The 26678-nt window shown below is 46.8% G+C and overlaps 1 protein-coding gene across 1 annotated transcript in view; it reads right to left on the bottom strand.

Moving 5' to 3' along the window:
- Window positions 1-26678, bottom strand: part of CARMIL3 (capping protein regulator and myosin 1 linker 3) — a 67501-nt gene that overhangs the window by 10435 nt on the left and 30388 nt on the right. Inside the window, exons 18-33 of the mRNA XM_032236625.1 lie at window positions 25514-25568; window positions 23507-23679; window positions 23317-23385; window positions 21717-21810; window positions 18873-18971; window positions 18503-18631; window positions 16239-16352; window positions 15886-16061; window positions 13975-14062; window positions 12190-12318; window positions 8938-9001; window positions 8080-8285; window positions 7273-7385; window positions 4332-4659; window positions 1827-1961; window positions 402-471 (exon numbers count right to left, since the gene is read on the bottom strand). Of these exons, the coding sequence (XP_032092516.1) occupies window positions 402-471; window positions 1827-1961; window positions 4332-4659; window positions 7273-7385; window positions 8080-8285; window positions 8938-9001; window positions 12190-12318; window positions 13975-14062; window positions 15886-16061; window positions 16239-16352; window positions 18503-18631; window positions 18873-18971; window positions 21717-21810; window positions 23317-23385; window positions 23507-23679; window positions 25514-25568 (2042 nt within the window). The remainder of the gene's footprint in view (window positions 1-401; window positions 472-1826; window positions 1962-4331; window positions 4660-7272; window positions 7386-8079; window positions 8286-8937; window positions 9002-12189; window positions 12319-13974; window positions 14063-15885; window positions 16062-16238; window positions 16353-18502; window positions 18632-18872; window positions 18972-21716; window positions 21811-23316; window positions 23386-23506; window positions 23680-25513; window positions 25569-26678) is intronic.

Genomic DNA, 26678 nt, shown 5'->3' with positions numbered 1-26678 from the left:
ATGAAGCCAGCTGGATGACGTTAGGCCAATCAGCGGGAGACAGTGAGTTCTAGTCCTGCCTTAGGCACGAAAGCCAACTGGGTGGTCCAGTCCCTCTCTCTCTAAGTCAACCCACCTCGCAGAGTTGTTGTGGGGAAAACAGGCGCAGGAAAGAGTATTAGGTACATTCCCCACTTGAATTAGAGTCGAAAAGGCAGGACAAATAAATAGAACATTAATTTTAGGAAAGAACCCCTTCAGGAGAGCACTTCCTTCTTTGACTTTAAACCAATTTTTAACTGATTTTAAGCCGCAGACCCCTTGAAGTCACCCGTACATCAAAAAGAGCTTCCTTTGGCCACACGATGCCCCCAGACTCATATTCGTAAGGGGAGGGGGACCCGAGCTGAGAAAGTTCCTACCGGTGTCATCCGAAGACCGTCTCCTGTGCTGCTCCCGTAGACTTCCCGTCCTTTGCTCCATTTCAACGCTCTACCCAAGGAAGAAAGCCGAGGAGTTACGTCCCACGGGCCAGAATAACAAAATAACCAAAGGGACATTGGAGGTCTTCTAGTCCAACCCCCTGCTCATGCAGGAGACCCTAGACCCAAGACGGCGAACCTATGGCGCACGTGTGCTGCAGGTGGCACGCAGAGCCCTCTCTGCGGGCACGCGAGCCATCGCCCCAGCCCAGCTCCGTTGTGCATGCGTTCTTCCCACTGGCCAGCTGATTTTTGAGTCTCTGCTGCGCATGCGCAGGGCGCATGTGAGAGATGCATGTGCATGCATGAGTAGAGGTGCGAGTCATGTGTGCATGCATGGGGGCAGGGGGAGCTCAGGGTGTGTGGTGTCCACCCCTGTGGCCCACCCCCCCTAGCGGACCGCTTTTGGTCTCAGGAGGCTATAGGGAGTCTTACTAGGCCCAAAATGGGGCATGGGACAGGAGGGTGCAACGCCGCTGCCCCCCTGGCCCATTTTTGGTCTCAGGAGGCTCCAGGGAGGCCTACTAGGCCAAAAATGGTCTCCCCCCTCCCTCCCTCCCTCTCTCTTCTCTCTCTCTCTCTCGGCACAAAAAGCCAAGGCATTATAAAGCCATATTAACACTTCATGTGATCTTGATTCTATCTGTTCTGACTGAGGCTTCCCGAGAGCAGGAAGCAAACTCCTTGTCCCAACAAAACCCCCTTTTATTAATTGACTGTGAATTCTGCTCCTTCCCATCCAGCAAAGTCTTTCGAGGAAGGATTTACGGTCACAGACCTCATCTGGCTTGGAGAGCTGCCAGGTCGAGATCCTCAAAACTCAGCAAGGAGTCTCGGAGAGTCCCGAACCAATGAAGGGAACTAATTGCCTCCTGCAAACTCCACTCCCCTGGCGCTCCTCTTTTATTTCCTCTGGGAGGGGCCATTCATTGTCCACCTGCGGCCTTACTCCCCAAGTCGACCCCTGTTCCTTAGCTGTTCCCTTCGTCTGGCAGCTCTGCACACACTGGGAACAGGCTCCAGCTGTTCTTCTGCCTCACTGATGTCTGATTCTGAAGGCAGCTAATAACTGTCAGACGGCCCTGGTCCCCTCTCTGCCTCCGACACAGAGCCCTCATCAGAGCCTTCCCCAGACTCCAGGACTGGTCCATCTTCCTCCCCAACCTCCTCACTGTCCAAATCGGCTGCCCCAATCTACTGGTTGCTATCAGGCCACAACACGATCGCTCTGTTAGCGCAGCCTAGCCATTGGCCTTTCTGGTAGCTGCGGCCTCACCATTACGTGATTTTTTTCCGCTTAAACCAATGACCTTGCGTGTTCCCCCTTTCCCACAATCAGCCCTTGTTCCCATGACGGACAGTTACCTCGAGTTTAGCATCCAAACTCCAACCTTTAGCCCGTTCCATGCCTGGCAGCGCTACTCCTTGAACGCGCGATGGCTGTAGCAACTCGGTCCTCCGCCCGTCCGTCGGTGCCCTCTCTGAATCAGGAGTGGAAATCTTTTTTTCGGAAGGAAAGGAAATTGCCTTAGTGTATAATAAATCAGAATAGAGCTGGAAGGGACCTTGGAGGTCTTCTAGCCCAACCCTCTGCTCTAGCAGGCAACCCTATACTAATTCAGACCGATGGCTGTCCAGTCTTTTTCTTAAAAACCTCCAGGGATGGAGCCACTACAACTTCTAGTGGCAAGCTGTTCCACGGGTTAATTGTCCTCACTGTTAGGAAGTTGCCCCTTAATTCCAAAGTGGCTTTTTCTCCTTGATTAGTTTCCATCCATTGCTTCTTGTCCTGACTTCTGGTGCTTTGGAAAATAAATTGACCCATTCCTCTTTGTGGCAGGCCCTCAAATACTGGAAGACTGCTATCATTTCACCCATAATAATTCTTCTTTTATCTAGACTGGCTAAAACCAAATCCCACAACCATTTTTCATATGTTTTAGTCTCCAGGCCTTTAATGATCTTAGTTGCTCTTCTTTGCACTTTTCCCAAAATCCCAACATCTTTTTTTTAGTGTGGTGGCTGCAACGGGATCCACTAGGACGCCAAGGTCTCTCTCTCGCAATTCCTGTTTGTGAGCCAGGTTTCACCAACTCTGGATTTATCATTACCTATCTGTACCTTTGGTATAGAATAGAATTCAGAATAGAATTCAGAATAGAATAGAATAGAATTCAGAATAGAATAGAACAGAATAGAATGCAATGGAATGGAATAGAATAGAATTCAGAATAGAATAAATAGAATGGAATGGAATAGAATTCAGAATAGAATAGAATAGAATGGAATGGAATAGAATTCAGAATAGAAGAGAAGAGAATAGAATGCAATGGAATGGAAAAGAATTCAGAATAGAATAGAACAGAATAGAATGCAATGGAATGGAATAGAATAGAATTCAGAATAGAATAAAATAGAATGCAATGGAGTGGAATAGAATTCAGAATAGAATAGAATAGAATGGAATGGAATAGAATTCAGAATAGAAGAGAATAGAATAGAATGCAATGGAATGGAAAAGAATTCAGAATAGAATAGAATAGAATAGAATGCAATGGAATGGAATAGAATAGAATTCAGAATAGAATAAAATAGAATGCAATGGAACGGAAAAGAATTCAGAATAGAATAGAATGGAAAAGAATTTAGAATAGAATAGAATAGAATAGAATGCAATGGAATGGAATAGAATTCAGAATAGAATAGAATTCAGAATAGAATAGAATAAAATAGAATAGAATTCAGAATAGAATAGAATAGAATAGAATTCAGAATAGAATAGAATAGAATAGCAGAGTTGGAAGGGACCTTGGAGATCTTCTAGTCCAACCCCCTGCCTAGGCAGGAAACCCTACACCGCTTCAGACAAATGGCTATCCAACTTCTTCTTAAAGACTTCCAGTGTTGGGGCATTCACAACTTCTGGAGGCAACTTCTGTTCCACTGGTTAATTGTTCTAACTGTCAGGAAATTTCTCCTTACTTCTAAGTTGCTTCTCTCCTTGATTAGTTTCCACCCATTGCTCCTTGTTCTACCCTCAGGTGCCTTGGAGAATAGTTTGACTCCCTCTTCTTTGTGGCAACCCCTAAGATATTGGAAGACTGCTATCATGTCTCCCCTAGTCCTTCTTTTCATTAAACTAGCCATACCCAGTTCCTGCAACCGTTCTTCCTATGTTTTAGTCTCCAGTCCCCTGATCCTCTTTGTTGCTCTTCTCTGCACTCTTTCTAGAGTCTCCACATCTTTTCTACATCGTGGAGACCAAAACTGAATGCCGTATTCCAAGTGTGGCCTTACCAAAGCATTATAAAGTGGTATTAACCCTTCACCTGATCTTGATTCTATCCCTCTGTTGATGCAGCCTAGAACTGTGTTGGCTTTTTTGGCAGCTGCTGCACACAGCTGGCTCCTATTTAAATGCTTGTCCACTAGACTCCAAGATCCCTCTCCCAGTTATTGTTTTTGAGCTATCTCTCGCCTCCTCTACTTATCACTATCTTCTTTTAATGACCCCCGGCATCCCTTGTAGGTGGACAACTGAATGGAGCCGAGGTTTACCGGCCAGATGCCCTTCCTGTTGCCGATGAGGAGTTTTGTTCAGCAGATAGATTTCTCCTTGTGCCAAGAGAGAGAAAAGTATCTGCCTCTACCTAGGATTGAATTCACAGCCCCCTGATTGTGAGGTGAGGGCTCCTCCTCTAGGCCACCGAACCATTAACCAATTTCATTGTATTTATTTTGTACAATGACAATAAAGACTATACTATACACTCCTACTCTCTGTACTTATATCTTTGGTGTTTTTTTTCCCCTGCCTGGGTGTAACCTACCAAGTCCCGGCTCTTTCCCCCCGGAAGTAAATTTCCTCACCTGTTTGGAACGGCCCGGGAGGCCTTTCACCCCGCTTCCGGGCGCTCCCACCACCGCCATCCCTGGAAGGGGCATGGAACCCCCTGCGATATCCTGGTCCAATTTCCACTCTTTCTCCTGGGCGACGGAATAGATCAGGGCTTTCGGTTCCTCCCCACCCAGCGGTGGCGGGGGAGGATTGGGGGGAAGGTCGTCGGGGTCCCGCTCTCCCTTGATGCTGCGGTATCGGCGAAAATGGAAGAGCCCCTTTTTCCTCTTCCTTTGAAGCAGTGGGAGGGAATCGGACAGTCCCGGCTGTACGGCACAGCTCTCCGAGATCCGAGGATAGCTGCGCAGGAAAGAAACGGCGGAACTAAGATAGCGGGACGTGGTTTGGGAAGACAGAAGGGAGAGAAACATTAAGATCTATAGGCCAGAGGTTGGTTCCCACCGGTTCGGACTGGTTCAGCCAAAACAGTTGTGGTTTTCCGGCATGGGTCGCTGGGACCGGTAAATTTTTGTGCGAAGCAGTAGTAAACCGGACAGGAACCCACCACTGGTATAGACGGTCCCTGACCTACGGTGACCACGGAGCCCGACATTTCTATCGCTAAGCAAGACAGGGGTTCAGTGAATTTGTGCCCCTGTCTTACAACCTTTCTCGCCAGGGTCCTTATTATTATTATTATTATACAATTGTATCACAGCGGCCAGTTGTTTCGCCGGATTTGGCATTGGTTACTAGTCGGGCCCCACCCAGGGGCCTAGGACGTCGTAACGTATTTTCGTAATATGCGTGTAGATCCAAGCAGTGCGGCTTTTTGCATTTGACTGATGGTGATTTTGTCAATTTTTAACTGTTTTAAATGTAATTCCAGTGCTTTTGGAATAGCACCCAGTGTGCCAATTACCACTGGAATTACCACTGCTGGTTTGTGCCATAGTCGTTGAATTTCGATTTTTAAGTCCTGGTATTTTGCTATTTTTTCATGTTCCTTCTCGTCGACCCTGCTATCACCTGGTATTGCGATGTCTATGATTGTGACCTTATTTTTCTCAACCAGTGTGATGTCTGGTGTATTATGCGCCAGTATTTTGTCCGTTTGTATACGGAAATCCCACAAGATCTTGACCATCTGATTTTCGGTGACTTTTTCAGGCTGATGTTCCCACCAGTTTGTTGCTGTTTTAATATTATAATTTTTGCACAAATTCCAATGGATCATTTGTGCTACTGAATTGTGCCGCAATTTATAATCAGTCTGTACGATTTTTTTACAGCAGCTGAGTATGTGATCAACAGTTTCATCAGCTTCTTTGCAAAGTCTGCATTTGGCATCATCAGAGGATTTTTCGATTTTGGCCTTAATGGCATTTGTGCGGATAGCTTGTTCTTGCGCACAAATTCTTATTCTTATTCTTCTTATTATTATAGCCGATTTTTATTCTTTTTTCCTTCCATAACATCTTACAATCATCACTTCAATGTCGTATCAATCTTATTTCACTTCTATATTTATATACATTGATCTACAGTTCTATACATTTCTCTATTGTTTCTCGGCGGAATTAATTTTATTCCTGTTTTGCAACCATTTGTACCAAATTTCTTTTCTTTTTTTTGACAGATTTTTTAAAAATTATTTTTTCCCTTCTACAACACCTTACAGTCGTTACATCCACATTGTTATGTCGTCATACCTGTACGTGTATATAATATTTCGCTTCTATATTTACACACCTTTATACACAGTTCTCTATATATTTATATATATTGTTTTTTGGCTTAATTAATTTTGTTCCTGTTTTGCAGCCATTTGTACCAATTGTTCCAAATTTCATAATATTCCGACTCTTCTTTATCTTTTAATTTCAGGGATAATTTGTCCCAAATTTCATAATATTCAGGCTCATCTTTGTCCTTTAGCGTTAACTTGTCCATTTCTGCACCATCCAACATTTTCTGAATCACTAGCAATAGCAATAGCAATAGCAGTTAGACTTATATACCGCTTCATAGGGCTTTCAGCCCTCTCTAAGCGGTTTACCGAGTCAGCATATTGCCCCCAACAATCCGGGTCCTCATTTTACCCACCTCGGAAGGATGGAAGGCTGAGTCAACCCTGAGCCGGTGAGATTTGAACCGCCGAACTGCAGAACTGCAGTCAGCTGAAGTAGCCTGCAGTGCTGCATTTAACCACTGCGCCACCTCGGCTCTCATTCCTCTAATTCCTCTGGGGGAATATTACTTCGTTTCCAACGTCGGGCAAACGCTATTCTAGCTGTAGTCGGAAGATGTCCAGTATTAGTATGTATTTAATTTTCTTTCTATATTTCCCCTTGGTTATTCTCGGCAGAAAGAGTCCCGGTTTGCATTCTATTTTCCCGCTGTCATTTGTTGTATCCAATGAGGGGAGGGGAGAAGGAGGAGGCAGAGGAGGCGGAGGAAGTAGAAAGGGGAGAAGAAAGTGGAATGGGGGAGGGGGAAGAAGTGGAAGAGAGGGGAGGAGGAAGAAGAAGAAAGGAGGAGGAGGAGGGGAAGTGGGAAGGAGGAGGAAGAGGAAGTGGAAGTGGGGAGAAGGAGGAAGAAAGGAGGGGGGTAAGGGTTAATCCTCTCACAGTTACAGCATTTGAGCCAGGTCTCACCTACTCTGTACTTATTATTATTATCTTCTTTTAATGTCCCCATAATCCTTTGCGGGGTGGAGTCTGTGCAATTGAATGGAGCTGTGTTTACTGGCCAGACGCCTTTCCTGTCACCAGTGCGGAGTTTTATTCAGCAGATATAATCTCATTGTGCCCAGAGAGAGAAATATCTGCCTCTACCTAGGATCGAAGTTCCCTCTCGCCCTCCATGCTATTGAGTCAGGTACCACCTGTTCTAATACCTACGCGCATTCGGTTTTCCTTGCCTAATTGTGTGACGTCAACCCTGCCCTACGGAGAACCTCCCTCAGCTCACCTGATGGTGTTGCTCAGAACTCTCCGATTAAAAAACTCCTCGAGACCTTCATCCAGTCTGGGCCCCAACCCATTCTCCTGTTCTCGGGATTCCAGGGAACGAAAAATTCGGTTCTGAAAGAGAAGAAAAGCGCCAGGATCTGTTCATTCTTCCCATTCTTCTCCGGGTGTCAACTCGCAAAGCATCCCTGGCCTGCTCTCGAGTTGCCATAGGCAAGGGGGATGGGAATCTGATGAAGCCGCATGGCAGTCACAAACAGAAGCGCATTCCAGGCATATCTTTCCCAAGGCTGTCTCCCCGGTTACCCGCAGCAGCTGGAGAGGCGTGATCTCTACAGCCATAGAAAGTACTCCATTGGAAAATGTGATTTGTGACACACCCTGGGGGAGCGGGGGAAACAGGGTCATAATCGGGCCGTAAATTACGTGGGGTCAGAGTTGGCTTCACTTGTGCACAAGCCGACATGCTGCTCCTAATAAATAACTGGATTTCTTTTGAAGCTTGGCTCGAGACTCATGATTTAATTAGGGCATCTGTCAGATCCCTGACACAGGGGTGGTGTCAAACTCGATTTCGTTGAGGGCCAAATTTCTGCTGCACAGCGAAAACCGTTGTGAAGCGAGTTTTTGTCCCCTTTTACAACCTTTCTTGCCACTGTCCACAATTGTCTTTGAAAAACATCCGGATTCCCGAAAAGCCGGCGCGAGGGATGAAACGGCTCGTGAAGAACGAGAAGAGGAACGGATCGGTTAAAAAAAAAAGGGGGCTGGGAAAAAGGAAACCGATCTTTTGGACAAAGCTACGTACGCTGGAGCGGAACCGAGTCGAGCGAGGTGGCCGAGGCCTGCTACACGTCCGGTGTTCGAGCCGACTCCCTTCCGTGGGCAGTTCGAAAAGCCCGTCGAAGGAGGCGCTGTGCGAATAGGAATACGGTGCGTTGCCAACCAGGGAGATCCATCCAAGTGGGGAGTTCATATTAGCGGCTGTGAGGTCGCTCTCCTGCTCCGACCCACCTACAAAAATGGAGAGACGTCGTCATGTCGTTGCCGTCGAGGCACCGCCGGACTGGATTCGATTTTACGACGGTCGTTCCGTGAATCTCACGGAAAGAATATCCAACTGGCGGTTTCGGGTCAATTATTTTTTTGCCCAAAAAGAAAACTTTTAGGTAGGCGAACAGGTGATTTTTGCGCTCAAATTAAACCCAGTTTCAAAGTTGACACGCCTTTTTCATTGCATGCAGGCAGGTAGTCCTCGACTTACGACCACAACGGAGCTGGCAAATTTGTGTTTCGCTAAGCGAAACGTGCGTTAAGTGAGTTTCTCCCCCGTTTTGAGGCCTTCCTTGCCACCGTTGTTAAGGGAATCACCACATTTGATAAGTGAGTCACATGGTTGTTAAGTGGATCAGTTTTCCCCATTGGCTTCACTTGTTGGAAGGTCGCACAAGGGAATCACGTAATCCTGCGACCTTGGACCGTCATAAATATGAGCCAGTTACCAAAGGTCTGAATTGTGATGACATGACCAAGGGGAACGCTGCAATGGTCATGAGTGCGAAAAATCGTCCAGTTGTAACTTTGATCGCTACATGAATGGTTGTAACTCGAGGACTGCCTCTATGGATTTAAGAACAGCAGCTAGAAAAATCGTGGTTGCACTCACTAATGAAGGCAGAAGCGGGCCGGATCCTGCGGCAGTTCTTCTGTCTCTTGATAGCCATGGTGTCCTGCAGGAGAAAACATAGAATAGTAGAGTTGGAAGGGACCTCAGAGGTCTTCTAGTCCAACCCACTGCTTGAGCAGGAGACTCTATACCAGTGGTGGGTTGCAGGTGCTCCTTACCTGTATTTGAGCTCTTTGGCGCTTCCGTGCCCACACAAGGAGCGCACGGCACCTGCGCGACGCATTGCCAAGCCGCTGGAGCGTTGCGGCGGCTCGCGCATGCACGCACCTTCTGGCCTTCCGGAGGGTGTGAGGCGTGGCACGACAAAACCGCGCTCAACTAAAGCACGCCCGATTAAACCGCGTCGCTGACGTCATCAACAGGGCGACAACAGCGAGCGCGGAGAAAGAAGGGCGCTTTAAATGGCGCTTTGAAAGCAAGCCAATTCAAGTTAAGGTAAGGGTTAGGTTTAGGGTTAGCTTTAGGGTTAGGTTAAGGGTTAGGTTAAGGGTTAGGGTTAGGGTTAGGGTTAGGGTTAGGTTAAAGGTTAGGTTTAGTGTTAGGTTTAGGTTTAGGGGGGTTAGGTTTAGGGGTTAATTTTAGGTTTAGCGTTTACAGCGTGCTTCTGTCTCCGCGCTGTTGTCGCCCTGTGATGACATCAGCTACGCGGTTTCGTCGAGCGCCCTTTAGTCGAACGCGGTTTTGTGGTGGAACCAGTGTGAGGAGGCCGTTTCCTCTCCCCCCGGAGGCCCTCTAGAGGCTGGAAATGGTCCGTTTCCCGACTTCCAATAGGCCCGTTGGGCCATTTTTTATCCGGAAGTCGGAAAAGCCTTCTGCAGGCGACACAAGGAACTTCCCAGCTCCACCTGAAGTCGGGAAACGGGCTGTTTCTGTGCTCCAGAGGGCCTCCGGTGGGGCGGGAGGGGCCGTTTCTGCCCTCCCCAAGCTCTAAGAAAGTCTCCTGAGGGCGAAAAATGGGCCCAGCGGAAGTCGGGAAACGTGCTGTTTCCTGCCTCTGGAGGGCCTGGGGGCGGGAGGCCGTTTTCGCCCTCCCCAGATTCCAAGAATGCACAACATGGGGTGGGCATTTAATTATGGGTGTGGGCACACCCACGCACTTTTGGCACCCGAGGGGAAAAAGGGTTTGCCATCACTGTCCTATACCATTTGTCCAATCTCTTCTTAAAAACCTCCAGGGTTGGAGCATTCCCAACCTCTAGTGGCAAACTGTTCCACTGGTTAATTGTCCCCACTGTTAGGAAATAGAATAGAATAGAAAAGAAAAGAATATAGAATAGAATGGAATGGAATGGAATAGAGAAGAGAAGAGAAGAGAAGAGAAGAGAAGAGAATATAGAATGGAATGGAATGGAATGGAATGGAATAGAATAGAGAAGAGAAGAGAAGAGAAGAGAATAAAAAAGAAGAGAATATAGAATAGAATAGAATGGAAGAATGGAATAGAATAGAGAATAGAATAGTGAATAGAATAGAGAATAGAATAGATAATAGAATTGAATAGAAAAGAAAAGAAGAGAATATAGAATAGAATAGAATAGAATAGAAGAGAGGAGAAGAGAAGAGAATATAATAGAATGGAATGCAATGCAATGGAATAGAATAGAGAATAGAATAGAATTGAGTAGAAAAGAATATAGAATAGAATAGAATAGAATGGAATGGAATGGAATAGAATAGAGAATAGAATTGAATAGAAAAGAAGAGAATATAGAATAGAATAGAATAGAATAGAATAGAATGGAATGCAATGGAATAGAATAGAGAATAGAATAAAATTGAATAGAAAAGAATAGAAAATAGAATAGAATAGAATAGAATAGAATAGAATATAGAATGGAATGGAATGGAATAGAATAGAGAATAGAACTGAATAGAAAAGAATAGAATATAGAATAGAATAGAATAGAATAGAATAGAATATAGAATGGAATGGAATGGAATAGAATAGAGAATTGGATTGAATTGAATAGAAAAGAAAAGAATATAGAATAGAATGGAATGGCATGGAATAGAATAGAGAATAGAATAGAATTGAAAAGAAGGGAAGAGAATATAGAATAGAATAGAATAGAATAGAATAGAATAGAACAGAACAGAACAGAACATAGAACAGAACAGAACAGAACAGAACAGAATCAGAGTTGGATGGGACCTTGGAGGTCTTCTAGTCCAACTCATGCTCGAGCAGGAAACCGAATCCCATTCCAGACAAATGGTTGTCCAATCTCCTCTTAAAAAAACATCCAGTTTTGGAGCATTCACAACTTCTGGAGGCAAATTCTGTTCCATTGGTTAATTGTCCTCACTGTTAGGAAATTTCTCCTTAATTCCAGGTTGCTTCTCTCCTTGATAAATAGAACAGAACAGAATAGAACAGAATAGAACAGAACAGAACAGAACAAAAGAGAATAAGAAAGAGAATAGAATGGAATGGAATAGAAGAGAATATAGAATAGATCTGAATAGGGAATAGAAAAGAATAGAATAGAATATAGAACAGAAGAGAAAAGAATCAGAATTGGAAGGGACCTTGGAGGTCTTCTAGTCCAACCCCCTGCCTAGGCAGGAAACACTATCCCATTTCAGACAAATGGTTGTCCAATCTTCTCTTTAAAAAAACCCAGTATTGGAGCATTCACAACTTCGGGAGGCAACTTCTGTTCCACTGATTAATTGTTCTCACCGTCAGGAAATTCCTCCTCAGTTCTAAGTTGCTTCTCTCCTTGATTAGTTTCCACCCATTGCTTCTTGTTCTGCCCTCAGGTCCCTTGGAGAAGAGTTTGACTCCCTCTTCTTTGGGGCAACCCCTGAGATATTGGAAGACTGCTATCATGTCTCCCTTGGTCCTTCTTTTCATTCAACTAGACATCCCCAGTTCCTGCAACCGTTCTTCATATGTTTTAGCCTCCAGTCCCCTAATCAACTCTTCTCTGCACTCTTTCCAGAGTCTCCACATCTTTTCTACATCGTGGCGACCAAAACTGGATGCCGTATTCCAAGTGTGGCCTTACCAAGGCCTTATAAAGTGGTATTAACCCTTCATCTGATCTTGATTCTATCCCTCTGTTGATGCAGCCTAGGATTACGTTGCACACAGCAATCTCCAATTTAAGTGATCGTTTGTTTAACGATCTAAGCCGATGTTGGTTGTGCAGTCACTCAAACTCTACACAAGGCAGGAATTTGCCAAAATCAGGCCCTTCGCCTGCAATACCGCCCGGATCCACTTACGATGTTGGAATCGAGTTCGTGGTCGGTGAAATCTTTCGGGGCCTGGAGTTGGGGTTTCCCCAGATGTTCGGGAAGGATGAGGTTATCCTGGCTCTCCGAAAGCCGGTGGAGATGAGTGATGTGCTGGGCCTGGAGTGAGACACAGGAGAGAGGGAAGACGGAAGCGGTCAGCTTGCAATTATCCCTGAGAACAGATCTGCAATACCGGAGCTGAACACAAGGGGGATCCAAAATAAAACGAGGGAACCCGAGGGGTGCGGTGGCCTAGAGGGGGAGCTCTCGCCTCACACTGATGAGGCTGTGAGTTCAATCCTAGGTAGAGGCAGATATTTCTCTTTCTGGGCACAATGAGAATCTACCTGTTGAAGAAAACTCCTCACTGGCAACAGGGAAAGGCATCCGGCCAGTAAACACTCTGCTAGTTCCATTCAGTTGCCCCGACGCCACCCCGCAAGGGATTACAGGGTTGTTAAAAGATGATGATCCTATGGTTAAAGCTGATGCGGTGGCCTAGAGGTAGATATCTTGCCTCACACTGATGAGGCTGTGAGTTCAATCCTAGATCGAGGCAGATATTTCTCTTTCTGGGCACAATGAGAATCTACCTGCTGAAGAAAACTCCTCACTGGCAACAGGGAAAGGCATCCAGCCAGTAAATACTCAGCTCCATTCAGTTGCCCTGAATCCACCCCGCAAGAGATTATGAAGAAGAAGATGAGTCCTTGAGATAACTTGTTGGTTAAGGTGACTCTGTTCGGGTTGAAATTTTTTAAAAAAATCCAGTGGCCACTAGAGGGCAGCAAAGCATTTGTATTTTCCCCCCATAGCTCTTTGCTGCCTCCTACTGGAAAGGTTTAAATAAGTGTCTAATCAATACTACAACATAATCCTTGACTTAAAAGAGTTTGGTGGCCGTTTGAAGTTACAACAGAAAAAAAAAGTGACTTATGACCGCATTTCACACTTATGACCATTGCTGCATCCTTGTGGTCATGTGATTTACATTCGGATGCCTGACAACTGCTTCATATTTATGACGGTTGTAGTGTCCCGGGGTCGTGTGGTTCTTCCTTTTGCGACCTTCGGACAAGCAAAGTCCGGGGGAGGGAAGCCAGATTCACTTAACAACCGGGTTCTTAACAACAACAGCGCTTCACTTAACAACTGTGGCAAGAATGGTCATAAAACGGGGCAAAACTCACCGAACAAATTTCTTAGGCTTGCTCACAACACACATTTGGGGTCGTTAAGTACAGGCAGTCCTTGAGCTACGGCCACAATGGAGCCCAAAATTGATGTTGCTAAGTGAGACATTTGTGAAGGGAGTCTACCCCGTTTTACGACGTTCCTTGCCACTGTTGTTACGTGAATCATTGCGGTTGACTGTCAGAAGGTCGTAAAAAGGGGATCCACGTGGCCCCCGGGGCACGGTGACCGTCATAAATACGAGCCGATGGCCAAGCATCTTAATTTGGATCACAGGTCCACCGAGATGCGGCAACGGTCATAAGTGTGAAAACTGGTCATCAGTCTCCTTTTTCAGTGTGGTTGTAACTTCGAGCGGTCACCCCACAAACGGTTGTATGTCGAGGCCTGCTGGCAATACTGGGACTTCCGGATGTCTCCCATCCAATTAGCAGCCACCTCCGACCCTGCTTAGCTTCCAAGTTCAAACAAGGTCACTCTGATCGGCTGAGATACCCGGCTGCAAATCAATGAAATGAAACGGGGACACGGGAGAGGGAGGGGAGTGAGTCATTGGGACACCCTAGAGATCATCCTTACCAGGTTCTTGTGAGCGTAATACAACTCCTCCAGGAGTTCCTCCACAATGGTGTTGGTGAGATACGTCACGACCGAGAGCTTCACCTCACTGGTGGAGAATCCAGGTGGAAGAACATCAGAGGATGAACAACAAAAATAACAGAGACATAGAGTTGGAAGGGACCTTGGAGGTCTTCTAGTCCAACCCCCTGCCAGCCAGCTGATTTTCGCCCTTCCAGAGGGCTGAGGGAGGCCATTTTCGCCCTCCCCAGGCTTCAGGAAAGTCTCCGGATGCTGGGGAAGTAGAAAAACAGGCCCAACGGCCCAATCTGATGTTCGGGCCTGTTTTTTTACCTCCCCAGCCTCCGGAGACTTTCCTGAAGCCTAGGGAGGGTGAAGACAGCCTCCCCCGGCCTCCGGGAATAGCAATAGCAGTTCGACTTATATACCGCTTCATAGGGCTTTCAGCCCTCTCTAAGCGGTTTACAGAGTCAGCATATCACCCCCACAGTCTGGGTCCTCATTTCACCCACCTCGGAAGGATGGAAGGCTGAGTCAACCCTGAGCCGGTGAGATTTGAACCGCTGAACTGCAGATAGCAGTCAGCTGAAGTGGCCTGCAGTACTGCACCCTAACCACTGTGCCACCTCGGCTCTAGGGAAGCCGGAAACGGATCATTTCCAAACTTCCGGTTGGCCCTTTGGTGCCGTTTTTCACCCTCCCCAATGGGCCAACCGGAACTTCCGGAATGATCTGCTTCCGGCTTCCGGAGGGCCACCAGTGGGACGTAGGGAGGCCGTTTTTGCACTCCCCAGTCTTCGGGAAAGCCTCCAAAGCCTGAGGAGGGATTGTGCGTGCATGTGCAGGAGGGCGGCGAGGGTTGAATTGGTGCGGGCACGCGCACATGCGCAATAGCACGCACACCCGCCATCTTGGCACGCCGTAAGAAAAAGTTTCACCATCGCTGCTCTATACCATTACATACAAATGATTGTCCGATCTCGTCTTAAAAAGGAGGAGGAGGATGGAGAGAGGAGCAGGAGGAAGAAAGGAGGAGGGGGGAGGGCGAGGGGGAGAAGGAGGGGGGAAGAGAAGGGGAGGAGAGGGAGAAGGAGGAAGAGGAGGAGGAAGTGAAGGAGGGAGGATGAGAGAGGAAGAGAAGGGGAGGGGGAAGGAGGAAGAGGAGGAGAAGTGGAAGGGGGGAGGAGGAGGAGGAAGAAAGGGGGAGGAGGGGGAAGAGAAGGGGAAGAGAAGGGGAAGAGGAGGGGGAGAAGGAGGAAGAGGAGGGGGAAGGGGAGGAGGGAGAAAGGAGGAGGGGAAGAGAAGGGGGAGGAGGAGGAAAAGGATGGGGAAGGAGAGGAGGAAGAAAGGAGGGGAAGAGAAGGGGGAGAGGAGGGGAGAGGAGGGGGAGGGGGAGGAAAAGGAGGGGAAATGGGGGAGGAGGAGGAAGAAAGGAGGAGGGAGAAGAGAAGGGGAAGAGAATGGGGAAGGAGAGGAGGAAGAAAGGAGGAGGGAAAGAGAAGGGGGGAGGAAAAGAAGGGCGAAGGGGAGGAGAAGGAGGAAGAGGAGTGGGAAGTGGAAAAGGAGGAGAAGTAGGTATAACAGAATAACAGAATTGGAAGGCACCTTAGAGGTCATCTAGTCCAACCCCCCCCCCCCCTTGCTGGACTGTTTGCAGCCTGAGGCTGCTTGAGGGGTGTCTGTGCATGCGTGATCACTTTGCTCTGGACTTGCCAGAAACGTGGGAGCGTTTGGGGGAAACCTGGAGCAATCAAGGGGCGGTTTGAACGCCCAGCTGCCTCTGTGATCTCCGTATCTCGTGCCCCGGGGTCACGACAGCAACCTTGATCTGGAACCCACCTCCACCACTGTGACTATCCCTCCCTGAACCCCCCACCCCCTTTAAAAAAAAATCTACACCCCAATTCTTACTTGAGCTTGTTCTGGATATCCTGGCCAGCCTGCTCCAGCAAAGCGCCTCGGATAAAGTTTCGGGGCACGGTGAGATGCTCCGAAACAGCGGCCAGCATCTTGTGATGTTCTTCAGCGGCCTGGACGGCGTGTGGACACAACTCCTGGGTGAGGGCCACCATGGATTCCAAGATCATCTGGCCGAGAGAGAAGCCACGAATCAGGGTTAGCCAAAGAGGGGAACGGAGATCAATCAAGACGGTCATCTCACAACAACCACAAGATGCCTCAATTTCCCCAAGACCGAGGACGTCCCACCAGGAGGATTTTGCCACCATCCGTAGCGTGAAAGGGGATGGTGGTGTTCCCTTCACCTGCAGTTCCTTGTCGACGTCTTTCGCCACTTCGTTGGCCATGGACTCCAAGCGGTGCCGCACGGGCCCATCACTGGCCAAGAGGTGCCCAAGTTCGTATAGGCTGGGAAAGAGCTGGAGGAAAGAGAGGATGAAGAGCGTTCCTCAACCTTGGCATCTTTAAGAAGGGTAGACCTCAACGCCAAGAAGTCACCAGCCAGCTTATCTAATTCTATAGTGTAACCAATTTTTTTCCCCCCATACAATCATTGTTTCATTGACTTCTTCCTCTTCCATTTTGTAGCTTAGTCAATAAATTATAAGAGCCTGTGGCCTAGTGGCTAAGATGTCTGCCTAATATGTAATATAGCCCAGGTTCAAATCCCAGTAAGGGTATGGCTAGCTGATGAGAGCTAAATAGCTTGAAATAGATCTATACTAGTCTCCCTTTATTTATTTATCAGCACAAATAAAAAACACAAATATAACAAAGGCAACAGTAAAAATATTGGGTTTCTGTCGTGATGGACTCTTGTGACGAGCCGATTGATAGATAATGGAAGCAGTTAGCTTCCTCCCATAATTGGGGCATACCAGGGGTTGTGACACTCTCTCTCTTTCTCTCTCTCTGTGTATGTATGTATGTATGTATGTATGTATGTGTGTGTATGTGTATGTGTATGTGTGTGTATATATATATATATTTATATTTATATTTATATTTATATATATATATATATATTTATTTATTTATTTAAAGTCACAACCCCTGGTATGCCCAAATATGGGAGGAAGGTCACACTTCCACTCTCTGTCCTTCGGCTCGTCACAAGAGACCATCCAGACAGAAACCCAATATTTTTTACTGTTGCCTTTTTGTTACATTTGTTATATTTATGCTGATAAATAAATAAAGGGAGACTAGTATAGATCTATTTCAAGCTATTTAGCTCTCATCAGCTAGCCATACCCTTGCTGGGAATCGAACCTGTGCTCTATTGCGTGTTAGGCAGATGTGTTAACCATTGAGCTACAGAGCTCGACTCCTTATCAGCCAGGCCAGGGTGAAAGGTATATATTTAAAGTCACAATAATGGCTGATAAGGAGTCGAGCTCTGTAGCTCAATGGTTAACACATCTGCCTAAGAGGCAATAGAGCACAGGTTCGACACCACAGGGTGTGGCCCACATACACATACATACATACATACATACATACATACATACATACATACCAGTTGTGGGTTTCAAAAATAGTTTGAACCTACTCTGTGGGTGTGGCCTCCTTTGTGGGAGTGGCTTGCCACCCATGTGACCGGATGGGAGTGGCTTGCTGCCCATGTGACCGGATATGAAGATGCCGACGACACTTGTCAGAACCACCTTAAATTACCTCACACACAGCACTGGCCTGCATAAGAATAGGATGTCAACTTGTTTTTTAAAAGGCATCTTTGGTTTGCGTTAAAACAACTTCAACACACGGAATGTTCTGATTGCACCACAAACGCAGGAGTCATCCTCACCTTCCACAGAGGCACTGAGTTTTATAAATAGGAGCCTGATAGTGTAGAATAATCATATCCAAGGACCAGGGGTGGGTTTCAAAAGATGTTGGAACCTCTTCTGTAGGTGTGGCCTGCTTTCCGGATCCACTGGTGGAACCTCTTCTAACCAGTTCGGTAGATTTGACGAACCGGTTCTACTGAATAGGTGCGAACTGGTAGGAACCCACCTCTGATACATACATATACACACACCGTGTTTTTGGGAGTATAAGATGCACCAAGATTTTGAAGAGGCAAATATTTTTTTAAAAGTTTTTGCACTCTGCAGACCTCTCAAAAATGGCCCATTTTTTGTCGCAGAGAAGGCATAGGCTTTAGGAGGCTTGTAGAGTGCTCCTGGGGGGGGTGCCCCCCCAAAACAAACAAAAAACGGCCCGTTTTTTGCTCATTCCTGCTCTCCCCAGCCCCCAGAAGCACCGTAGAAGCCTCCTAAAGGCTATGCACGGCCATTGTGGTGAAGGGGGGCGGGGCTTCGGGAGGCCAAAAATTCTGTATTCAGTGTATAAGACCCACCCAGATTTTCACTCTCTTTTTTGAGGGAAAAAGGTTCGTCTTGTACTCCGAAAAATACAGTATTCTCTTTAATTTTCTCCTGTAAATGATATACCCTGACAATGCACTGTATTCAAAATGTTTATGAATCAAACAATAATAATTTAAAAAATGAGCGGTTGTAAGACAAGGACGGTCCAAGGAAGGACAAAGGGTTTGTCTTACCGCTCTTGAATTCTTAGCTTCTTTCATCAACTTCCGGGCATACAGGACTTCCTCCTGGACAGAATCGGCGGAGCACGTCCTCAGGACCCGTAGCTCCTCCTGAACTCGCACGCAAAGCCGGCTCATCATCTAAGGAGGGGACAGGAGAGGAGATTGTTAACTCAGACAACCCTCCCTTAACCTGAAAATCCTCCAATGTGTGTCCCCACAAACCCATCAGAGATCCTGGAGGTATTCAGGTCACCCCCGAATCCCATCTGGTCTTGCGCCATTCGCCTTGGTCACATCTGCAGGTTTTTCCCACTCCCCCCCTCCCCAAGATGTTAAGGATGGACGGGAGAAGTGGCTCCAGGGAGATGGGAACGTTTACTTGCTCGGCGCTATGGGTGACGATTCCTTGGTGGAGGCGGAAAGCTTGATCTTGGGAGATCTTTGAAGAATGGTTGTTCCGCAGGAGACACCATTGGATCTGAGGAAAGACGAGAAGACGGAGATAGCGGTAAAGACAGAACAGCTAAAATTGCAGAAAAAGTCAAGAAAACAGAGATAGCGGTGAAGACAAAACAGCTAAATTGCAGAAGGGATGAGAAAACAGAGATAGTGGTGAAGACAGAATAGCTAAATTGAAGAAGGGAGGAGAAGACGGAGATAGCGGTGAAGACAAAACAGCTAAAATGCAGAAGGAGTGAGAAGACGGAGATAGCGGTGAATACAAAACAGCTAAAATGCAGAAGGAGCGAGAAGACGGAGATAGTGGTGAATACAAAACAGCTAAAATGCAGAAGGAGCGAGAAGACGAGGATAGCGGTGAAGACAAAACAGCTAAATTGCAGAGGGGAGAAGACAGAGATAGCGGTGAAGACAAACAGCTAAAATGCAGAAGGAGCGAGAAGACAGAGATAGCGGTGAAGACAAAACAACTAAAATGCAGAAGGAGCTAGAAGACGGAGATAGCGGTGAAGACAAAACAGCTAAAATGCAGAAGGAGCTAGAAGACGGAGATAGCGGTGAAGACAAAACAGCTAAAATGCAAAGAGGAGGAGAAGACAGAGATAGCGGTGAAGACAAAACAGCTAAAATGCAGAAGGAGCTAGAAGACGGAGATAGCGGTGAAGACAAAACAGCTAAAATGCAGAAGGAGCTAGAAGACGGAGATAGCGGTGAAGACAAAACAGCTAAAATGCAGAAGGAGCTAGAAGACGGAGATAGCGGTGAAGACAAAACAGCTAAAATGCAGAAGGAGCGAGAAGACGGAGATAGCGGTGAAGACAAAACAGCTAAAATGCAGAAGGAGCGAGAAGACGGAGATAGCGGTGAAGACAAAACAGCTAAAATGCAGAAGGAGCTAGAAGACAGAGATAGCAGTGAAGACAAAACAGCTAAAATGCAAAAGGAGCGAGAAGACGGAGATAGCGGTGAAGACAAAACAGCTAAAAGGCAGAAGGAGCGAGAAGACTGAGATAGCGGTGAAGACAAAACAGCTAAAATCCAGAAGGAGAGAGAAGACTGAGATAGCGGTGAAGACAAAACAGCTAAAATCCAGAAGGAGAGAGAAGACGGAAATAGCGGTGAAGACAAAACAGCTAAAATGCAAAAGGGGCGAGAAGACGGAAATAGCAGTGAAGACAAACAGCTAAAATGCAGAAGGAGTGAGAAGACGGAAATAGCGGTGAAGACAAAACAGCTAAAATGCAGAAGGAGCGAGAAGACAGAGATAGCGGTGAAGACAAAACAGCTAAATTGCAGAGGGGAGAAGACAGAAATAGCGGTGAAGACAAAACAGCTAAAATGCAGAAGGAGCTAGAAGACGGAAATAGCGGTGAAGACAAAACAGCTAAAATGCAGAAGGAGCGAGAAGACAGAGATAGCAGTGAAGACAAACAGCTAAAATGCAGAAGGAGCGAGAAGACAGAGATAGCGGTGAAGACAAAACAACTAAAACTCAGAAGGAGTGAGAAGACGGAGATAGCGGTGAAGACAAAATAGCTAAATTTCAGAGGGGAGGAGAAGACGGAGATAGCGGTGAAGACAAAACAACTAAAATGCAGAAGGAGCGAGAAGACGTAAATAGCGGTGAAGACAAAACAGCTAAATTGCAGAGGGGAGGAGAAGACAGAGATAGCGGTGAAGACAGAACAGCTAAATTGCAGCCGGTCTTGGAGTTACTATCATCATGCAGCCTGTGCATTGTGGATGTAAATCTATATATATATATAAAAGCCAATTACCACTCGCTCATCACGAAATCTCCAGAACCGTAAAGTCTACAAACTTGAAATTAGGCACATATGTTCCTCTTGGCTTCTAGGTGTTTGCTAAGAAAGGATTTTTCGAAATGACCATCAGATCATTAGTATTTCTTGTACAGTATTATATTAACACGCTCTGATGCTAAGGAGTTAAAACATTCTACTCCCCCTCCCCACCTGAAAAGAACTCTGTTCCAACTGTTCCAATACATTGTTGTTAATTGAATCACTGCGGTGGATAAATCAGTCACCTGGTTGTTAAGTGAATTTTATGACATTGCTTGCCACCGTTGTTCAGCGAATCACTGCTAAGAGGGACATGGTTGCTCAGTGAATCCGTCATAAATACAAATCCATTGCCAAGCATCTGAATTTGTATCACGGTTTACAACCGCCATGCTTGGCCTAAAATTTCTTTTGCTAAGGGCGACAGTGGTTGAGTGAATTTTGCCATGTTTGGCAACCTTTCTTGCTACAGTTGTTAAGAGAATCACTGCAGTTGTTAAGCGGGGAAGGTGGTTGTTAAGTGAATCGGGCTTCTCCGTTGCTCATCAGATGGTCCCCAAAGGGGAATCACAAGACTCCCAGGAACTGTCAACCATCGTAAGTGTGAACAGTTGCCAAGCATCCGAATTTGGATCGCATGAACCTGGGGATGAGGCCACAGTCATAACTGTGAAAAATGGCCCTTTCTTCAGGGCTGTTGTAACTTTGAATGGTCACTAAGTGAACTGTCGTATGTCGAGGACTACCTGTAACACACCGTGAAGGGACCTCAGAGGTCTTCTAGTTCAACCCCCGGCTCAGGCAGGAGACCCTATACCTTTCCAGAGAAACGGCTGTTCGATCTCGTCTTAAAAACCTCCAGTGTTGGAGCATCCACAACTTCTGGTGGCAAGCTGTTCCACTGGTTAATGAATTAATGAGTTAATTAATAATGCCAGATCGGTGAGGGGGGGGCTCACCTTTTGCCAAACCTCATCCGTCCGGTCGGGGGCATTGCGGTACGCCGTGGTAATGTCGCTCATGGGCAAAGCCATAAATTTGAGGGTGTAGTTGCTGAAAACGAAGACAATTTGAAAATTCTGTTTTTAATCATGTCCGAGTGGCTAAGTCAACCTTGAGCCAGTCAGGATCGAACTGCTGGCAGTTGGCAGAATTCGCCTGCAATTTTGTATTCTAACCACTATGCCAGCATGGGCCTTCCTCCCTCCCTTCCTTCCTTCCTTCCTTCCTTCCTTCCTTCCTTCCTTCCTTCCTTCCTTTTTCATCGTCTTTCCTCTCTCTCTCCCTCCATCTTCCTTCCTTCCTTTCTCCCTCCATCTTCCTTCTTTCCTTCCTCCCATCTCTCTCCATCTTCCTTCTCCTCTTCCCCCTTCTCCTCCATCCCTTCCCCTCTTGCTCCTCATCTTCTCTTCCTCCATCCCTTCCTCTTCTCCTATTTCTCCATCTCCTCCTCCTTCTCCATCTCTCCTCATTTCTTCTCCATCCCCTTCTCCCCTCTTCCTCCCTCTCCTTCTTTCCCCTTCTTCTCCATCCCTTCCCCACCTCCTCCTCTTCTTCCTCCATCCCTTTCTCTTCTCCTATTCCTTCCCCTCCTATCTTCTCCTCCATCCCTTCCTCCTCCATATCTTCTTTTCCTCTATCCCTTCCTCTTTTCCTATTCCTTCTCCTCCCTTCTCCTCCTCCTTCCCCATCCCTCCTCCTCTTCCTCCTCCTTTCTTCTCCATCCCTTCCTCTTCTCTTCCTCTTTCTCCTCCATCTATTCCTATTTTTCTTCTCCTTCTCTATCCCATCTCCTTCTCCATCCCTCCTCCTCCTCCTTTCTTCCCCATTCCTTTCTCTTCTCTTCCTCCTTCTCCTTCTCCATCTATTCCTATTTTTCTTCTCCTTCTTCTCCATCCCTTCTCCATCTTCTTCTCCCCCTCCCCCTCCTCCTTTCTTCTCTATCCCTTCCTCTTCTCTTCCTACTTCTCCTTCTCCATCTATTCCTATTTTTCTTCTCCTTCTTTTCTATCCTATCTTCTTCTCCATCCCTCCTCCTCCTCCTTTCGTCTCCATTCCTTCTTCACTTGCTCCTTCTCCTTCTGCATCTATTCCTATTTTTCTTCTCCTTCTTCTCTATCCCATCTTCTTCTCCATCCCTCCTCCTCCTTTCTTCTCCATCCCTTCCTCTTCTCTTCCTCCTTCTCCTTCTCCATCTATTCCTATTTTCTCCTTCTTCTCCATCCCTTCTCCATCTCCATCTTCTTCTCCATCCCTTTTCCTTCTCCATCTGTCCTCCTCCCCCTCCTCCTCCTCCTCCTTCCCTTCTCCCCCATATCTTTTCTTCCTCCATCCCTTCCTCTTCTCCTTTTCCTTCTCCTCCATCTCCACCCCTTCTCCTCTCTGTCTTCCTGTCTACCCAGCTGAGCTGTGGCTCCTTCCCAACCAACGCTTTAAGAAGGACTCCGGCGTCCTCAAACCCCAAAATTTGCTTCTTGTCTCCAGTGGCTCAAAAACCGCCCTCCAGAGAGAAGGTTCATCCTTCTCTTTCTCCCGGTGGACACTCTCCTGCTCACTCACTTCTCCAAAGCCCGGGCGATGTCCTGGAAGCCTTGGGCAGTGGTCCCATTCTTGTCCCAGGAAATGCTTCTAGAAAGGAGGAAGATAATCTGGTTTAGAGTGAGCTTTCTCCCCTGGGTCCCTCTCTCACAACCAGCCTCCATCTTCGGAGCTTCTGCCGTCGGACGTGGTGTCCTCCAGGCCTCCTTACCTCAACGTGCTGTTGATCTGCAGAGCCTTGGACAACATCTTGGCCCCGAGGTCCTCCATGTTGTTCCCGCTGAGGTCGACTTTGGTCAGGCAAGTGTTGCTCCCCAGAGCGTTGATCAGGATGCTACAGCGGGTTTTCAGCCGGGAATCGGCCACCGAGAAGGACTGTAAGGACTTTTGGGGAGAGGGGAGAGAGAGAGAGGAGTGGGAGGGGGCTGAACAGCCATTTTGAATACTCTAAAAAAAAAACCAGCTTCTACCCCTCTTCCTGTTCTGACTGAGGCTTCAGGAAGCAAACTCCTGGTCCCAACGAAAACCCCTTTTTATTAATTGACCGTGAATTATGCTCCTTCACATCCAGCAAAGTCTTTCGAGGGAGGATTTACGGTCACAGACCTTATCTGGCTTGGAGAGCTGACAGGACAATATCTGCAAAACCTGGCAAGGAGTCTCGAACCAATGAAGTGAACTGATTGTCTCCTGCAAACTCCATTCCCCTGGCGCTCCCTCTTTTATTTCCTCTGGGAGGGGCCATTCCCCGTCCACCTGTGGCCTTCCTCCCAAGTCGACCCCTGTTCTTTAGCTGTTCCTTTCCGTGGCACGACAAAACCGCGGTCCACTAAAGCGCGCCCGATTAAAGCGCGTACCTGACATCATCAGTAGCGCGATAAATACGACCGCAGAGAAAAAAGCGCTTTTAAAGCAAGCCGATTCACGTAAAGGTAAGGGTTAGGTTTAGGGTTAGGTTAAGGGTTAGGTTTAGGGTTAGGTTAAGCGTTAGGGTTAGGTTTAGGGTTAGGTTAAGGGTTAGTGTTAGGTTTAGGGTTAGGTTAAGGGTTAGTGTTAGGTTTAGGGTTAGGTTTAGGGTTAGGTTTAGGGTTAGGTTTAGGGTTAGGTTTAGGGTTAGGTTTAGGGTTAGGTTTCGGGGGGTTAGGGTTAGGTTTACGCGTTAATTTTAGCTTTACCGCTCACAGCATGCTTTTTTCGTCGCGCTGTGATGACGTCAGGTACGCGGTTTTGTCGAGCGCGCTTTAGTCGACCGCGGTTTTGTGGTGGAACCGTTCCTTTCATCTGGCAGCTCTGCCCATGAGCACACTGGGAACAGGCTCCAACTGTTCTTCTGCCTCACTACGTCTGACTCTGAAGGCAGCTGATAACTGTCGGACGGCCCTAGCCCCCTCTCTGTCTCTGACACAGAGCCCTCGTCCGAGCCTTCCCCAGATTCCAGGACTGGCCCATCTTCCTCCACAACCTCCTCACTCTCCGAATCTGCTGGACGCTCCGCTGGCGGGCCGCAACAGGATCCCTTAAAAAAAACCAGCTTCTATCCCTCTTCTCGTCACCCCAGAACCACCTTCAACTTAACACAGTTTGCTAGGAACAACTCATAAGCGCTATGGTGTGGTGGCCTAGAGGTGGAGATCTCACCTCACACCGATGAGGCTGTGAGTTCAATCCTAGGTAGAGACAGATATTTTCGTGGCACGACATAACCGCGAACGTCAAAAGCGCGCCGACAAAACCGCGGCGCTAAAACCGCGAGGTCAAAAGCGCGCCGAGAACAGCGCGCCAAGAACAGCGCGCCAAGAACAGCGCGCCGACAGAAGCACGATTTAAGTTAAGGTAAGGTTTAGGGTTAGGTTTAGGGTTAGGTTTAGGGTTATTTTTAGGGTTATGTTACAGCGCGCTTCTGTCGGCGCGCTGTTGTCCGCGCGCTTCAGCGCTCATTCGTCTCCGCGGTTTTGACGGCGCGGTTTTAGTTACACATGCTTTTGTCATACGCGCTTTTGTGGTGGAACCGATATTTTTCTCTCTGGGCACAATGAGAATCTATCTGCTGAAGAAAACTCCGCATTGGCAACAGGAAAGGCATCTGGCCAGTAAATACTCAGCTCCATTCCGTTGCAAGAAATTACTGGGTCATTAAACGGTGAACAACCCATAAGCCCTATAAATAATACTAATCATAATTCTAGCGAATTATGCTTTGCGCCAGCCAAGAACTTACACACTCTTCTTCTTGGATAAATTGCACTAACTTCTGGAGAATTTCTTCCAGGGTCCTGAGGTAAAAAAAGATTAAAAATGGCTCCTGTCAACTTTACATCGTCCTCAATATCCCCGTCCTCTTCCTCCTCCTCCTTACATTCGGATTGGGAAGGAATAGCACTCATTACAAGTCTGTCCTCAACTTAAGACCACAATTGAATCTGATGTTTCTGTGGCTGTGAGACGAGTTGTGAAGCGGGTTTTGCCCCATGTTACCACCTGTCTTGCCACAGTTCTTAAGTGAATCACTGCAGTTGTTACATAGCAACGGGCGTTGAGTGAATCAGGCTTCCCCATTGACTTGGCTTGTCAGAAGGTTGGAAAAGGGGATCATGATAGCCCAAGACACTGCAATCGTCATAAATACGATTTCTTTCTTTCTTCCTTTCTTCCTTTCTTCCTTTCTTCCTTTCTTCCTTTTTTCCTTCCTTCCTTTCTTTCTTTCTTTCTTCCTTCCTTTTTCTTTCTTTCTTTCTTTCTTTCTTTCTTTCTTTCTTCCTTTTTATTTCTTTCCTTCCTTTTTCCTTCCTTCCTTCCTTTTTCTTTCTTTCTTTCCTTCCTTCCTCCTTCCTCCTTTCCTTCCTTCCTTCCTTTCTTCCTCTTCCTTTCTTTCTTTCTTCCTTTTTATTTCTTACTTTCCTTCCTTCCTTCCTTTTTCCTTCCTTCCTTCCTTTTTCTTTTTTTCTTTCCTTCCTTCCTCCTTCCTTCCTTCCTCCCTCCCTCTCTCTCCCTCCCTCTCTCTCCCTCCCTCTCTCTCTTTCTTTCTTTCTTTCTTTCTTCCTTCCTTTTTATTTATTTATTTCTTTCCTTCCTTCCTTCCTTTTTCCTTCCATCCTTCCTTCCTTCCTTTTTATTTATTTCTTTCCTTCCTTCCTCCTTCCTTCCTTCCTCTTTCTTTCTTTCTTTCTTTCTTTCTTTCTTTCTTCCTTCCTTCCTTCCTTCCTTTTTATTTCTTTCTTTCCTTCCTTCCTTCCTTTTTCCTTCCTTTTCCTTCCTTCCTTTCCCTATGAAGCGGTATATAAGTCTACTGCTATTGCTATTGCTATTTCCTTCCTTCCTTTTTATTTCTTTCTTTCCTTCCTTCCTTCCTTTTTCCTTCCATCCTTCCTTCCTTTTTATTTCTT

Source organism: Thamnophis elegans, chromosome Z, assembly GCF_009769535.1.
Source record: "Thamnophis elegans isolate rThaEle1 chromosome Z, rThaEle1.pri, whole genome shotgun sequence".
NCBI lineage: Eukaryota > Metazoa > Chordata > Lepidosauria > Squamata > Colubridae > Thamnophis > Thamnophis elegans.
Note: the sequence above shows the minus strand (reverse complement) of the source record. Positions and strands in the feature narration are given on the sequence as shown.